The sequence below is a fragment of the Notothenia rossii genome (assembly GCF_949606895.1).
Source record: "Notothenia rossii genome assembly, chromosome: 6".
Taxonomy (NCBI): domain Eukaryota; kingdom Metazoa; phylum Chordata; class Actinopteri; order Perciformes; family Nototheniidae; genus Notothenia; species Notothenia rossii.
In genome coordinates this window covers 5,759,272-5,773,223 of record NC_136909.1, presented here as the reverse complement: position 1 = coordinate 5,773,223, position 13,952 = coordinate 5,759,272, and the positions used below count along the sequence as shown (strand labels likewise).

The 13,952-nt window shown below is 41.0% G+C and overlaps 1 protein-coding gene across 1 annotated transcript; it reads left to right on the top strand.

The window, feature by feature from the left end:
- The first annotated feature begins 107 nt into the window (after positions 1-107).
- On the top strand, positions 108-8,356 carry LOC307045132 (uncharacterized protein). Its single transcript, XM_079690668.1, has 2 exons — positions 108-585; positions 5,339-8,356. Exons 1-2 carry the CDS (start codon positions 336-338, stop codon positions 6,799-6,801), a joined length of 1,713 nt encoding a protein of 570 aa, XP_079546794.1. The 5' UTR covers positions 108-335; the 3' UTR covers positions 6,802-8,356.
- Positions 8,357-13,952: the final 5,596 nt, after the last annotated feature.

The window sequence follows — 13,952 nt, the reverse complement described above, 5'->3', positions numbered from 1 at the left end:
AAATAAAAGAAGAAGAAGAAGAAGAAGAAGAAGAAGAAGAAGAAGTTCTTTCTAACCTGGATCTGGATCCATGTTGCGTCTCATCGCTACGGTTCTCTCTCTCTCTCTCTCTCTCTCTCTCTCTCTCTCTCTCTCTCTCTCTCTCTCTCTCTCTGTGTGTGTGTTCCTGAGAAAGTGTGTGTGAGCTCCAGCTCCACTGATCCATCATCTGTGTATCTGGATAAACCTCTGAATGGACTCTGTGCTCTTTTTTCTGGAGCGTTTACCTCGGACTATAGGAGCTAGCTTAGCATAGCTGGAAACACGTTAGCAACACTAGTCAGATTGAGAGTTTGATGGAGAGAGAAACGGTGTGTTTAACGGAGTTTGCAGGAAAAGGTGATCTAGTAAACATGAGTAAAGTCCAAAAGCTGCTGTCGTTTAAGAAGCAGGGACTCACTGCTGCTACTGAAGAGATATTTGCCATGTTTGAAAAAACGATAGCAGAGCTCGAGGAGAAGCTGTCTTTTTCCAAAGAGAAGAACGAGAGACTCCAGAAACTACTGGACGCTGTTTTACAGCCTCAGCTTCGGATACACAGAGAAGGTATGTTCCCTCTACTCTTAATTAACAAAAGTTTAAACTCTTAGGTAACACTTAAGACTATTTATTAGTGCTGGGCAACGATTACACATTTGAATCATGATTAATCAAATCATGTTCTGTGATTAATTGCATTGTTATGCACAAAATTCAATAATGAATTCAAAGTAGTGTATTGCACACTTTTATTTTAAACAAATAAGGTTATTTTGAACAATAGTAGGCCTATTCCCTTTACAGAGTAGCATTTCAAATATTTCTTGTAAATCTCAAAAAACATTAATCTAATCAAATATAAAACCAAAGCTATTTGCCACTGCCAGGGCATTCACGTTTTATCTAGTTTGCTATAGAAAACAAGTTAGCCTCCGAGTCCAGTGATAAGGAAATTCAACTTTATGGTGGTTACACATAACTCTGGTTCTATCAACTCTGCCGCCTGGACTAATTACAAATATCCATGTAAGAGTTTGTTACCTTTCTCCATGTTTCTGTCCCCACTAGTGTTGTCACGATACCAACATTTTTGTTTCGATACCAAGTCAATAATTACGATTTCCATACTTTTTTGATACTTTTCTTAAAAAAGGGGAAACCGTCTTAAATGTCATTATTGTGCTTTATTTCAAACCTGGACATTTTTTTCAGTCATAACACAAACTTTTGAACAATGAGAACAATAAATAAAATTAATTAAAGCAATGGCATTCAAGGTAAAATGGCAAGAGTTATGATATTAGGGTCATGTCGAGTCAGATCGCTATCCCTTTAAAGAGCAACTTCCAGGTTAAAGACACCTGTGAATAAATGTGTAGGAAAATGATGTATACACTAGATTTTCCCAAAAATATACATAAATATACACTACAGTGACATCTGGCGTCGTTTTTGTAAGACATTTTTACTTCCGCATCAAAAAAGCCTCCCCACGTGACCTCCCGCGTGTGACGTAACACGGGGGGGACACAAGGGGTAGAGCGGCCGGTGTAACGTATTAATAAACATGGATCCCAATGCTAGTTTCGACAGAGAAGACAGAGAAGAAGTTGAACATGTATATTCAAATGCATATGACGGACCACAACCTTATAATTATGAGCCTGCTTGGCGTCCAAGAGACCAGGAGCAGCCAAGGATTAGAAGAAATAACGGCCATCGGAGAGAAATTGAGCTGTGGTGTGAGGAGAACCAGTGGAGAACTGGTCAGCAACCTCGGTGAGTGACCGGCGTTAGCTAAAGAATGTTAGCTAACGTCACATCACAATATTGTAAAGTTAGCTATCATATATCAGGCTATAACTAAAGTAGCATTGATAATATAGTATCGTTACTGGCAGGACTGTTGATACTGATCCATAACAGAAACTAATGCGCAAGTATCAGCCGTATCTCGCGTTACCTAATGCAAATCCACACTACGTTACGGTGCTGTACCGGAGGGGAGAGAGAGAGCAGTGAAGGGGGGGAGAGAGATGTAATACGGTTTCCTGATAAACGTTACCTAATGCAACTCCACACTACCTTCGGAGCTGTACCGGAGGGGAGAGAGAGAGCAGTGAAGCTGCTGCTGCTGCTGCTGCTGCTGCTGCTGCTGCTGCCGGAGCTGATAAACAAGCTGTGTGTATTGACGGATCCACACTAGCTATCAGCCTCACACGGTCCTGGCTTCGATATCCCATACTGCACTCCCTCACATCACTTGACTCATAATCCTCCGGTCGAAAATGAGCGCCACAAACGACCGCGTTTTTCGTCACAGACGCAGCATTGAAGTCCCGTCTCTTTGTCTGCACAAAACGAACCCAGGACCGGAAGCTAGCTAGCTTTCTTTTCCTGTTAGGGAAATAGTGGACTTGATGTCCTGACAGGCTGGTATTTGTGCAACCTGCACAAACACAATACTGCACCATGATTACAAATGGTGAAATACAATGTAAAACTACCGAAAAATACCAGCTCACTAAAACACAACCGCTAAACACAACTGCTCAACGCAACTACTAACTATTCCCGCGGTCAGAGAGCGGAGATGTGTCCCCTTTGTGATGTAATATGACGTATGACCTTACAAAAAAGCCGTTTTTAAGAGCAGAGCTAAAAATTGCTCCTTTCCTTCTGAATTCCTGCCCTTATGTCTCGTAAAACATATCAAATCCTGTTTCACTTTTTTTTTTTTTTATTGTAATTTTCAAGCAAGTTTAAGCATAAATGTTGGGTGGGGTGGCGCGCATGTGTGTGTGTGCATGGTAGAGAGAGCGAGAGTGTTTTGAAGTGAACGAAGCAGCAGCAAAATAGGTCTGTCCAGTGTCTTCAAAGTTAGATCTGTAACAAAGACCTTAATAAGTGCAACGGGCTCCCAAAGAAGAGCTCACCTGTCTGCCTTATTGAAAAGTGGGTTATTAAACCCAAAGTTTGTTGCTTCGGCTCTGTTAGACTGCAGAGAGTCATCCCTTGTTTTCATCGTCTACGGTCTGGGAGCCAACAGGAAAGTTTAACACAAGAATACGTATGAACTAAAGTAGCAGCATCATCTCAAACAAGGAGCTTAGAGCGGCTGACATCGGCTGCAGGGAGTGGAGGCAGAGCGCTGAACACAATCAGGAAATACTGCTCCTATTAAACAATGTCATTCTAAACAGGTTAAAGTACCGATTCTAATTAAACGGAGGAATCATAACGTTTTTAACGGCAGGTTATAGCGATACCTTTCTAGTATCTGTGCACAGTGCAACACTAGTCCCCGCCACTTATTTTCTGTTTTGGTTCATGTGAGCACTGCAGCAGTCTAAAGCCCCTGACACACCAACCCGATTTTGGCAGTCAGAGACCGTCAGAGGCAGTCCGGCTTCAGGTGATCATGTAGAGCTGTGTGTCTCCCTCAAACTCAGCAGCTGATCGGATCTCTGATCCCTCTCTCTTGTCCGGTTATACTTCACTCGCGTTTATGTCCATATCGATCAGATCCAGCTCTCCTGATCGGCCTTTATAGAGAGCACCGACCAAACTATTAAGAGTGAATATCGGCCGTTAATGATCGGCGGTCAATCAATCGGAGCATCCCGAATTATTACCGCACATTTTGACCGGCAGGTTTTGAATTTACCGTTTTTTTATAAATTTGACCAGCTAAAAACCGGTAATTACCGGCTAACAGAAACCCTGGTCCCAACCTATCGTCTTTGTATACAGTCGTCTAGCTGAATCCCCTCTCGCGGCTGTGTGTCTGTGGATTCAGCAGGATGTCTGCAGGAGGTACTTAGAGTAAAGTTGTTATATATATTATACATATAATGGGACTGTTCTAGTGGTAAACACTTAAGAAAGAACATGTCAAGCTATGTGCTGTATCACAAACAATGCGCTGCATGTTTTGGGAGTAATATTGTCTGTGTTTACATTAGCAAGCATCGCTAACACTCACGGCCCGTCCACACAGCAGCTTTAAAAAAATCTTCCAACGCTTCTCTGCCCATTCACTTTGAATGGGGTGACGTCACTTTGCCTCGCTTTTCGCCAAACTGCATTGTGGGGAAGCAAAGCGAAGATTTCCAGGATTTTCAGGATTCAAAAGTTGAGCAATGTTCAACTTTTGAAGCTGAGGTGGAAGCCTCAGCCAATCAAATCCCGTTTATGCAAATCTGACAGTTCAAGCGCTAGCCAATCAAACCACGTGTAAGCTGGGAGAGACATACCGCAGTTCATTTCCTCATATTCCAAACGAGAAATTACGGTAGCAAATCACCCGGTTCTTTATGACCAGTCGATAATAATTTACCGGGATACAAACCGGAGGAACCAGGCATGGAGGGAGGTGGCAGAGACAGTGGGTGAAACTGGTAGGTTTTCGACTGTTTGGGGATTTTATATCCAGTTTACTTCGTTTAAACATTGCTAGCAAGCATAGACAGTATCTTTAGCCAGCATGGAATGTAGCATAAAATAGCACCATAGACATTAATCTTATAAATGTTCATCATAGCCCTTCCCGCTGACACTTTACCTCTGCCACATCATAGACTATATGCATCACATTAATGCACACAATGTCATACTCCTTTCTGCAAATGTTCTGAGTTGAGAAGAACCGGGGTTTATTGCTTTGTATGTCGGGGGCGGGAGATTCATGTGACTGGTTGTTGGTCGCGTTGCGCAAAAAATCCCCAAGCTTTCAGTCACGCCCAGCTCCAAGATTTTCAAGATTTTTTTAAAGCTGCTGTGTGGAAGGGCCGTCAGAGCTAACGCTGTACTGGAGAGAATATGTGTAACATAATGTCCTTGCGGTAAACCCTGCGTGAGAGAAATGTTTGAGCTTCATACTGTTTCAGAAATAATGCTTGAAGTGGTTTGGAACATAATATGACATTTAATTACAGCAGCGTTTAGTTGAGTTTCTCCAAGTGGAAAACTCTCTTAGCAGGGGAAAGCTACATGACGCTACAAAGGGGCGTGGCTAGCAGCAGCTATTCCATTTAAAGCAGAATCAGCCTTTTTGGAACAAAGCTGGAATAGAGGGTATGAGTAGTATGAGGTGTTTTCAAATATAGCATAATAGGTCCACTTTAAATAAGGTTTAAATGTAGGATTTTTTATTTGTAATAGAGTATTACCATTCTAGAGGCGTAGTGTAGCTGTGAATGATCCCAAATACAGTGCATTAATTAGGGCTGCAAAATGTCTCCCATTTTAATGATGATTCGATTTTTCAATGCTAACACTTCACAGTTTTTCCTGACTGTGTGTTTCCTGTTTCCTGCAGACGTACAGCTGCTGGTGGTGGTTAAAGAAGAGCTTCTCCCTGACCAGCAGGAGTGGAGCATCAGTCTGGACCAGGAGGACCCAGAGTCCCCCCGATACATTAAGCAAGAACAGGAGGAACTCAGGATCAGTCAGGAGGGAGAGCAGCTTCAGGAGCTGGAAGAGGCTGATATCATCAAGTCCACTTTCACTCCTGACCCTGTGAAGAGTGAAGATGATAAAGAGAAACCTCAGTCCTCACAGCCTCATCAAAGACAAACTGAACACATGGAAACAGAAGCTGATGGAGATGACTGTCGAGGACCAGAACCTGCCAGGAACTCAGTTCCAGAAAGCAGTTTACAACCAAAGACTGAGGACAACACTGGAGACTCATCTGAACCTGACACTGAAGACAGTGCTGATTGGAAGGAGACCAGAGAACCTGTGACAGACTCAACCTCACTGAAAAATAGACAAGAATCTGTCAGTGATTCAAGCCGTAGTGCTGTAAAGAAACAATTTGGCTGCTCTGTGTGTTCAAAATCTTATACATATAGAAGTCATGTTCAGCGACACATGAGAGTACACACACGAGATAAACCCTTTAGCTGCTCAGTTTGTGCCAAATCTTTTGCAGTGAATGACACTTTAAAAAAACACATGAGAATCCACACAGGAGAGAAACCATACAGATGCTCAGTCTGTAAGAAACCTTTTTCACAGAGAGAAAATGTAAAGGACCACATGAGAATCCACACAGGAGAGAAACCATACAGATGCTCAGTCTGTAAGAAAGCTTTTTCACATAATAGAAATTTAAAGGCACACATGAGAGTCCACACAGGAGAGAAACCACACAGCTGCTCAGTCTGTAAGAAAGCTTTTTCACAGAATAGAAATTTAAAGATACACATGAGAGTCCACACAGGAGATAAACCACACAGCTGCTCAGTCTGTAAGAAAGCTTTTTCACAGAATAGAAATTTAAAGGAACACATGGGAATCCACACAGGAGTGAAACCACACAGCTGCTCAGTCTGTCAGAAAGCTTTTTCACAAAGTAGAGGTTTAAGAAAACACATGAGAGTCCACACAGGAGAGAAACCATACAGATGCTCAGTCTGTAAGAAACCTTTTTCACAGAGAGAACATTTAAAGACACACATGAGAGTCCACACAGGAGTGAAACCACACAGCTGCTCAGTCTGTCAGAAAGCTTTTTCACAAAGTGGAGGTTTAAGAAAACACATGAGAGTCCACACAGGAGAGGAAATATACAGCTGCAATGTTTGTGACAAAAGATTTCAATGTCGTAGTGATTTCAAAAGACACAAGTGTGTTGGTCGTCAGTCGTCACAGCTTAATGACATTCATACTGAGGATAACAGAGATGCAGAGCCTCCAATCAGCAGCTCAGATGCACACATGGAAAGAGAACCTGATGGAGAGGACAATGAATGTCTTATGAAAGTTCACATATGAGAAAATTCTGTCTAACTGGATTAACATTGTTTCACAACATTCATATAAGACTTAAATGAAGTCCATCTTTATCAACATAAGTGGAGAATATGTTTAACCTGTTAGGCCCCAAGCCTGTTTTTCAGGTTTCAGGCTCGAAAATGACATTCCCAGAACAAATGACCATAACTTATCTTCTAAAAGGGTTAAATTAATAATATTTTTTCTCAAAGTAATGATAAACCTGTGAGTTGGATGTAGAAAAGTCAGAATCAATATAGATGTTTCTGACAATTCAGAGTGAACATGGTAAAAAACTAAATTATAGTGTCCGTCCAAAACATATGTTTTACTTATAATGAAAACTAACCTTGGATGATGGGTTAGTAGACTAAAAGCTTTAGGAATCCAAAGTACAACATATAATAAGTACCCTGTATCAAGATTGATGCAAAACAAGTGATATTTGACATTTATAGACAGATTTAGCAAAAACAAACCTCTTCTGGGGCCATTTGGGTGGATTTTCCATATCTCTGGCCCCCCTTGTTCGATTTTGACATGTGACATCTCTTTCTGACCGTTAGAGCCAATATAATCCAAGGGAAATCGTCCCGCATACACTCATGTTAAAAAAAGGTGGCGTCTCTGCGTATGTTAGCTTGCAGCAGAGGGGAGAAATATCCCTGCTCTGATATAAAGCAACTGAAAAGCTGTTTTATTGCTCATGGATTATCAGAACATTTCAAAGGGGACGCAGCCACATTTTTATATTAACCTATGGATTAACTACAGCATCGTTTTTATTGTTTTAATGCCATTGAAGACCAGTTTAGACCAGACAAATACGAAGGTAAGCCATGTTAGCGTTGTGGGCTACCTAGCGCCACTTGTTTTGATGTACGTGTTTGTTGATAACGTCGCGAGTTTGTATCTTTCAGTGTTGAGATGGGCACCGTTAGATTCTGTGTCTCCTTGCAATCATAAACGATGTGCTGGATGTGCACCTAGGATAAGTAATAAGGGAGCTAGGAGTGATTATCGGCGCAGTAATAGGTTAGCATTTTTCGCTCAGGGGTCATTTAGATGCTTCTTATGAGACTTGTGTTTTGTTTTGGTAAAAATGGTTTGTGTCATCAGTTAGCTGAAATTATTCCCGTTAATCTGGTATAACACAATAATAGGTTCTTAAATATTAAGATCCCCTGAGACACAGTGTCGTGAAAAAAGAACCCGCCGACGGGGGACCTTGGGGCTTAACAGGTTAATGTTTTTGTCATACTGATTTATACGTTAACCACTGACTGTTGATGAACCATTTTATATTGGATTAAGGGCTCCAAGTTTCCATATAGAGATATAGGATGATTTGATGTTTTGTTCTTTATCTCTAAATGTTTTTTTTATCATTGCTGTCCTGTTAATGAGTCCTGTTTTACATAAATGAACCTGTTATCTGATTGTTTTTGCTTCTGTAACTGTAAGGGAATACATTTGCCTATTTTGTATCCGGACTACCCAATACCGTTACATTTAATACGTTACTCCCTAAGCCTGATTTCACCCACCTGCAACCGATTCACTAATAATCACAAATGTTCATTTCTTTGACCCCTTGACTCGGCTATTTCTTGTTTAATAATCTGACGGACGGACAACTTCTCACTTCACAAAAGAAGAAATCTAGATCGCAAAATAATTAAATAAGTGAGTGCCTGTTTTTCCTGGCCAAGGACAGGTTCCTTGAACACAACACGAGCGTAACGTGTCTTCACGTGGTTATGTCTCGTCTGAAAGGAGTGCTAGATGGTAAGTATTTTGAGAAGAGTACTGTCACACCGGTGTGATAATTCTATAACACACCGTTTAATCCCGGGTACACCCTCCACCGGGGTCTCCAGGGCGGGTGCCGATGCTAATGTAGGCTACATCGGAAATCTTTTTTCTACTTCATGCTATCTGCACAAATGGTTAACATTGAAAATAAAAAATATCAGGCAGTTCAGGGAGAGTCGAAGTCAGGCAGGCAGGCAGCTTTGCATGACATTCTTCAGGACGTGTTTCATTGTGATGATAGCGAGGGTGAGTCATTCTGCTTTTTGGCAAGACAGTACAGTAGTTGAGTGATTACTGAGAGAAAAATATTCAAAGAGATAATTTATTCAAAGTGTTTCAAGTGTTGTTACTTTAAAGTGTTGTTACTGACCCTTTTCTCTTTTATTTTCTTTGCCTCCCCTGTAACTGCTGAGACCTTGAGGAACATGCACACTGGACTGACCTGCTCTGGCAACCTGTTTTCCACTGTACGTATTTGGTTATGGTATATTATTTAGATACATAAAAGGCACAATGCACCCCCCCAGAGCTGCACCCCATATAGACATACATGTATTGAGTGTGATATTTTGCATAGGTCATGTGAAATCATCTTTACACACTTGAAAACTCTGACTGGAAGTTACACTGCAGATGTAAACGTTTATAAACACAGCTCAAGTCTTTCACAGCCATAAATGTTCCTCTGTGTCACCTTGTTTATTATCTTTAGTGGCAGTAATCAAATCAAATCTATCAATACATATTTGGAACAAGGACCCTTAGTCACGAATATACAGGACTATCTCAGAAAATTAGAATATTGTGATAAAGTTCTTTATTTTCTGTAATGCAATTAAAAAAACAAAAATGTCATACATTCTGGATTCATTACAAATCAACTGAAATATTGCAAGCCTTTTATTATTTTAATATTGCTGATTATGGCATACAGCTTAAGAAAACTCAAAAATCCTATCTCAAAAAATTAGAATAGTTCCTCAGACCAAGTAAAAAAAAAAGATTTATAACAGCAAAACACAATCAAACATTTGAAAATGTCCATTAATGCACTCAGTACTTGGTTGGGAATCCTTTTGCACGGATTACTGCATCAATGCGGCGTGGCATGGAGGCAATCAGCCTGTGGCATTGCTGAGGTGTTATGGATGCCCAGGATGCTTCAATAGCGGCCTTTAGCTCATTAGCATTGTTGGGTCTGGTGTCTTTCAGCTTCTTCTTCACAATACCCCACATATTCTCTATGGGGTTCAGGTCAGGGGAATTTGCAGGCCAATCGAGGACAGTAATGCCATGGTCAGTACACCAGTTACTGGTGGTTTTGGCACTGTGGGCAGGTGCCAGATCATGCTGGAAAATGAATTCCTCATCTCCATAGAGCTTTTCAGCAGACGGAAGCATGTAGTGCTCTAAAATCTCTTGGTACACAGCTGCATTTACTCTGGGCTTGATGAAACACAGTGGACCAACACCAGCAGCTGACATGGCTCCCCAAACCATCGCTGACTGTGGGAACTTCACACTGGATTTCAAGCAACTTGGATTTTGCTCCTCTCCAGCCTTTCTCCAGACTCTGGCGCCTTGACTTCCAAATGAAATACAAAACTTGCTTTCGTCTGAAAAGAGGACTTTGGACCACTGTGCAACTGTCCAGTGCTTCTTTTCCTTAGCCCAAGTCAGACGCCTCTTCCGTTGTCTTGAGTTCAGAAGTGGCTTGACCATGGGAATACGGCTATTGTAGCCCATTTCCCGGACACGTCTGTGAACAGTGACTTTTGATACCTGGACTCCAGCTTCAGTCCACTGTCTTTGAAGCTCCCCCAAATTCTGGAAGCGACTCTTCTTCACAATGCTGTTAAGGCTGCGGTCATCTCTCTTGGTTGTGCAGCGTTTCCTGCCACATTTCCCCCTTCCAACAGACTTTTTGTGGATGTGCTTTGAAACTGCACTCTGTGAACAGCTTGCTCTTTGAGAAATTTCTTTTTGTGTCTTACCCTCCTGATGGAGGGTGTCAATGACGGTCCTCTGGACAGCAGTCAGATCAGCAGTCTTCCCCATACTTGTGATTTAGTTTACTGAACCAAGCTGAATGTTTTTCAAGGCTCAGGAAACCCTTGCAGGTGTTTCGAGTTAATTAGACGATTCAAGTGATTCGTTGAACACCCTACTAGTATACTTTTTCATGATATTCTAATATTTAGAGATAGGATATTTGAGTTTTCTTAAGCTGTATGCCATAATCAGCAATATTAAAATAATAAAAGGCTTGCAATATTTCAGTTGATTTGTAATGAATCCAGAATGTATGACATTTTTGTTTTTTTAATTGCATTACAGAAAATAAAGAACTTTATCACAATATTCTAATTTTCTGAGACAGTCCTGTAATGGGTTGATTGTCAGACAAATGATTGTATACATATTTTCCTAATGATGTTTTGTCTCCACAGTTTGGTTGGACTTATGTGACTCTGCTGATCGTGGTGACTCAGTCTCACCTCATCATTCACAACCTGTTTGAGGGGATGATCTGGTAAATAAACAGTCCTTTATCATCTTCACATAGATAAAGCTTCACCTTAATAATTTCTTAAGTTTCTGTCTTTAAAAAGAAAATATTCCACTGTGTTTTACCATTTCAATAAACTTGAACATTTTTCACATTTTCACATTATACTCACACTGGGCCTCATTGAATTTAAAGCTCTCATGTCATGCTTTTCCGGTTATTACCCGTCCCCTTGTGTGTTATGAAGGTTTTTCTGCATGTAAACGGTCTGCAGAGTCAAAAAACCTCAAAGTACACCCTGTAGTGAGTAAAACTCTAACACAGAAAAGACCTGTCTATGCTGCCCCAGAACGCCTCGTTCGAAATTTCTAATTTTCCAATGTTTTCTTCCTGGGTATCGTGACGTAGGGATACCCAGTAGCCACGCCCAGAGCTATGGCCGCAGCCTCTGCCAGCCGAACATATATACTGTTGGAAGCTCAGGTTCAGTTCAAAACTGTATCCAGTCATGCCAACGAGGGTCTGTTTCCTGTCTTGTGAGGGGAAATCTTCAATGTATGCATTACCGAGGGCAGAACCACGACGAAGTCAGTGCTTGACATTTCTTGTTAACACTGTTCCTTCTGATGTTCGAGCCGGTATTATAATGTGTGCACGGCATTTCACGGACCAAAGCTTCGCAAACATTGCAGCGATTCATGCCGGATATGCACAGCGTAGGACACTGAAGGACGATGCTGTTCCTACTTTGTTTGGACCAGCGGGAGATTCGGGTACACAACCTGTAAGTACGCATTGTTGTTTGTGTATTTATGATGTTTAAAACAAACAAGGTATCGACCACAACTGTTTAAATGGGTAAACGTTTTTGGGGCTGCTAAGCCATTGACACAGTGCTAACTGGGCTAACTAAGTTGCTAGCGTTTCCATATATCAACTCCAATGTCAGCAGATGGCCCAACCCACTCTCACGGCATTTCGTGTTATAGTCACAACATTTAATCTATTGATTCGTGTTCACCAACACGATTATCCCCCTTTTTTTGTGTCACAGAGAACGATTTTAAAAGCAATGTATTTCTACTGGTAATGTGTTTCGTGCCTGTGTCAGTATCATATGTGTTCGCCCTACCATATGTGTTTGGGGTCCGTCGCTTACCAATGATGTCACGCATTGTGATTGGCTGTACGGTAATCGCACGCTGATTGGTGTAACTAGGGGCGCTGACTAGGCTATACCGGTATAGAGAGGCGAAGTCCCGCCCATCTACTTCCGACACATGGGACCCCGAAGCGGAAAATTATACATTGAAGTCAATGGAGAGAGAAAAGTCATCTTTCGATCCCGTTTGAATTGTGCCACGAATGACACATATGATGTTTGTCAAATTAAAAGAACATTTTGCAAGTCAAAAAAATAAAAATGTGTCGTAAAACTGTGAAGTTACTAATTTTTTTGTTTGAAACCGCTCATTTAACTACAGGTCTCTGGTCTCGCACAATACGCGTCACCATCACAAAGATGGCCGTCACGTTAGCAAATTTCACCTGTTTCTTTCAGAAAGAGGCGAAAAAGTATAAAACGAGGTTAAAATCACTACAAGTCTGGGCATGTTGAGAGCTGTACATACACGAAAGGGAGCGGTTCTGTAAGAGCCAGCATGCGGGACCGGCTTTACAAGGTTTCATTGAGTAATATGAGTGCAATGTTTAACGTTAATATCAGCTAGCTAACATTAGCTAACAAGGTACACTAACGTGTTTTGTTTTAGCAACAAGTTTTCTCCTTAAGAACTTTGTGGTCTCTGTGTATGCTGTGGATAACATTAGTGTTCACAAGAACAAGATATACTCCCGTGTTTTGTTTTAGTTGCTCTTCAGATTGAAGCGGACAGTTTTATATCGACTATATGTGTGATCTCCTTTTTACATCTCGTGTCATTTGAGTTTATTTGCTGTGTGTAGATTCAAGGATTTTGGTTATCTTGTAAATTTGTTTGGTTATCTAGGCACAGCTGTGTGTGACTCCCTCTGGTACACTGGTATGTGTTTTCCTAATGTGGAGAGCATTGATTAATTAATAAACTACACACTGACTCTAGATCCTGACCAAATCCTTTTTTTTTGATCAAATGTTTTTCAAAAAAATGTATTGTATATTATATAACAGCTGCACATCACAGACCGGAGTCTCTGCTACTGTGGACCACGAAGGAGGCGATCATCATCCCCATCCCCAAAGACCCTGCATGGCATGGAAATCTCCTCCTCCTGGAACAATTATACACCCAGCATATGCTCCCTGTGTTGGCCAGTAGAGAGGAGGACATTTAAATAAACATACTTTTAACACCCTCGGACTCGGCGTTGTGTTTCGTATGTGTGATGGGGTGTTATGCAGAGCGGAGGAAAACAGGACACAGCAGATTGGGATTGTGGGGGAGATGCTGAGCAGTTATTTAATAGTTGCATGTAATTATTATTATACTGCGTACTTCTTAGTTATTCCATCTTTTGCTGTAACATGGATCTGTATGTAACTCTATATTTACTTGTTATCTACCAAACTTCCTTCTACATCATACACCATCATTATACATGGTGTATATAGGATATATATTTATTTGTATACATATCTGTAAATTGTATAATTTTATTTTTCGTATTTGGGATTTCTCTTTTGTCCACTCAAATACACTTGGCCCTTTCTCTTTTCCATGTGGAAAATGGCAGCTGCATATTCTGCTTTTCTCATCTGGCTCCCTGTCTGCTCATCTACGATGAGAAAATTATATAATTAATTACTAATAATCATTTAAACCTGTTA

Bases quoted from the DNA above. Each gene is read 5' to 3' on its own strand.
- LOC307045132 (XM_079690668.1), top strand. From the start codon at position 336: ATGGAGAGAGAAACGGTGTGTTTAACGGAGTTTGCAGGAAAAGGTGAT. The intron at 586-5,338 runs GTATGTTCCCTC...TGTTTCCTGCAG, and splicing joins GCTTCGGATACACAGAGAAG to ACGTACAGCTGCTGGTGGTG.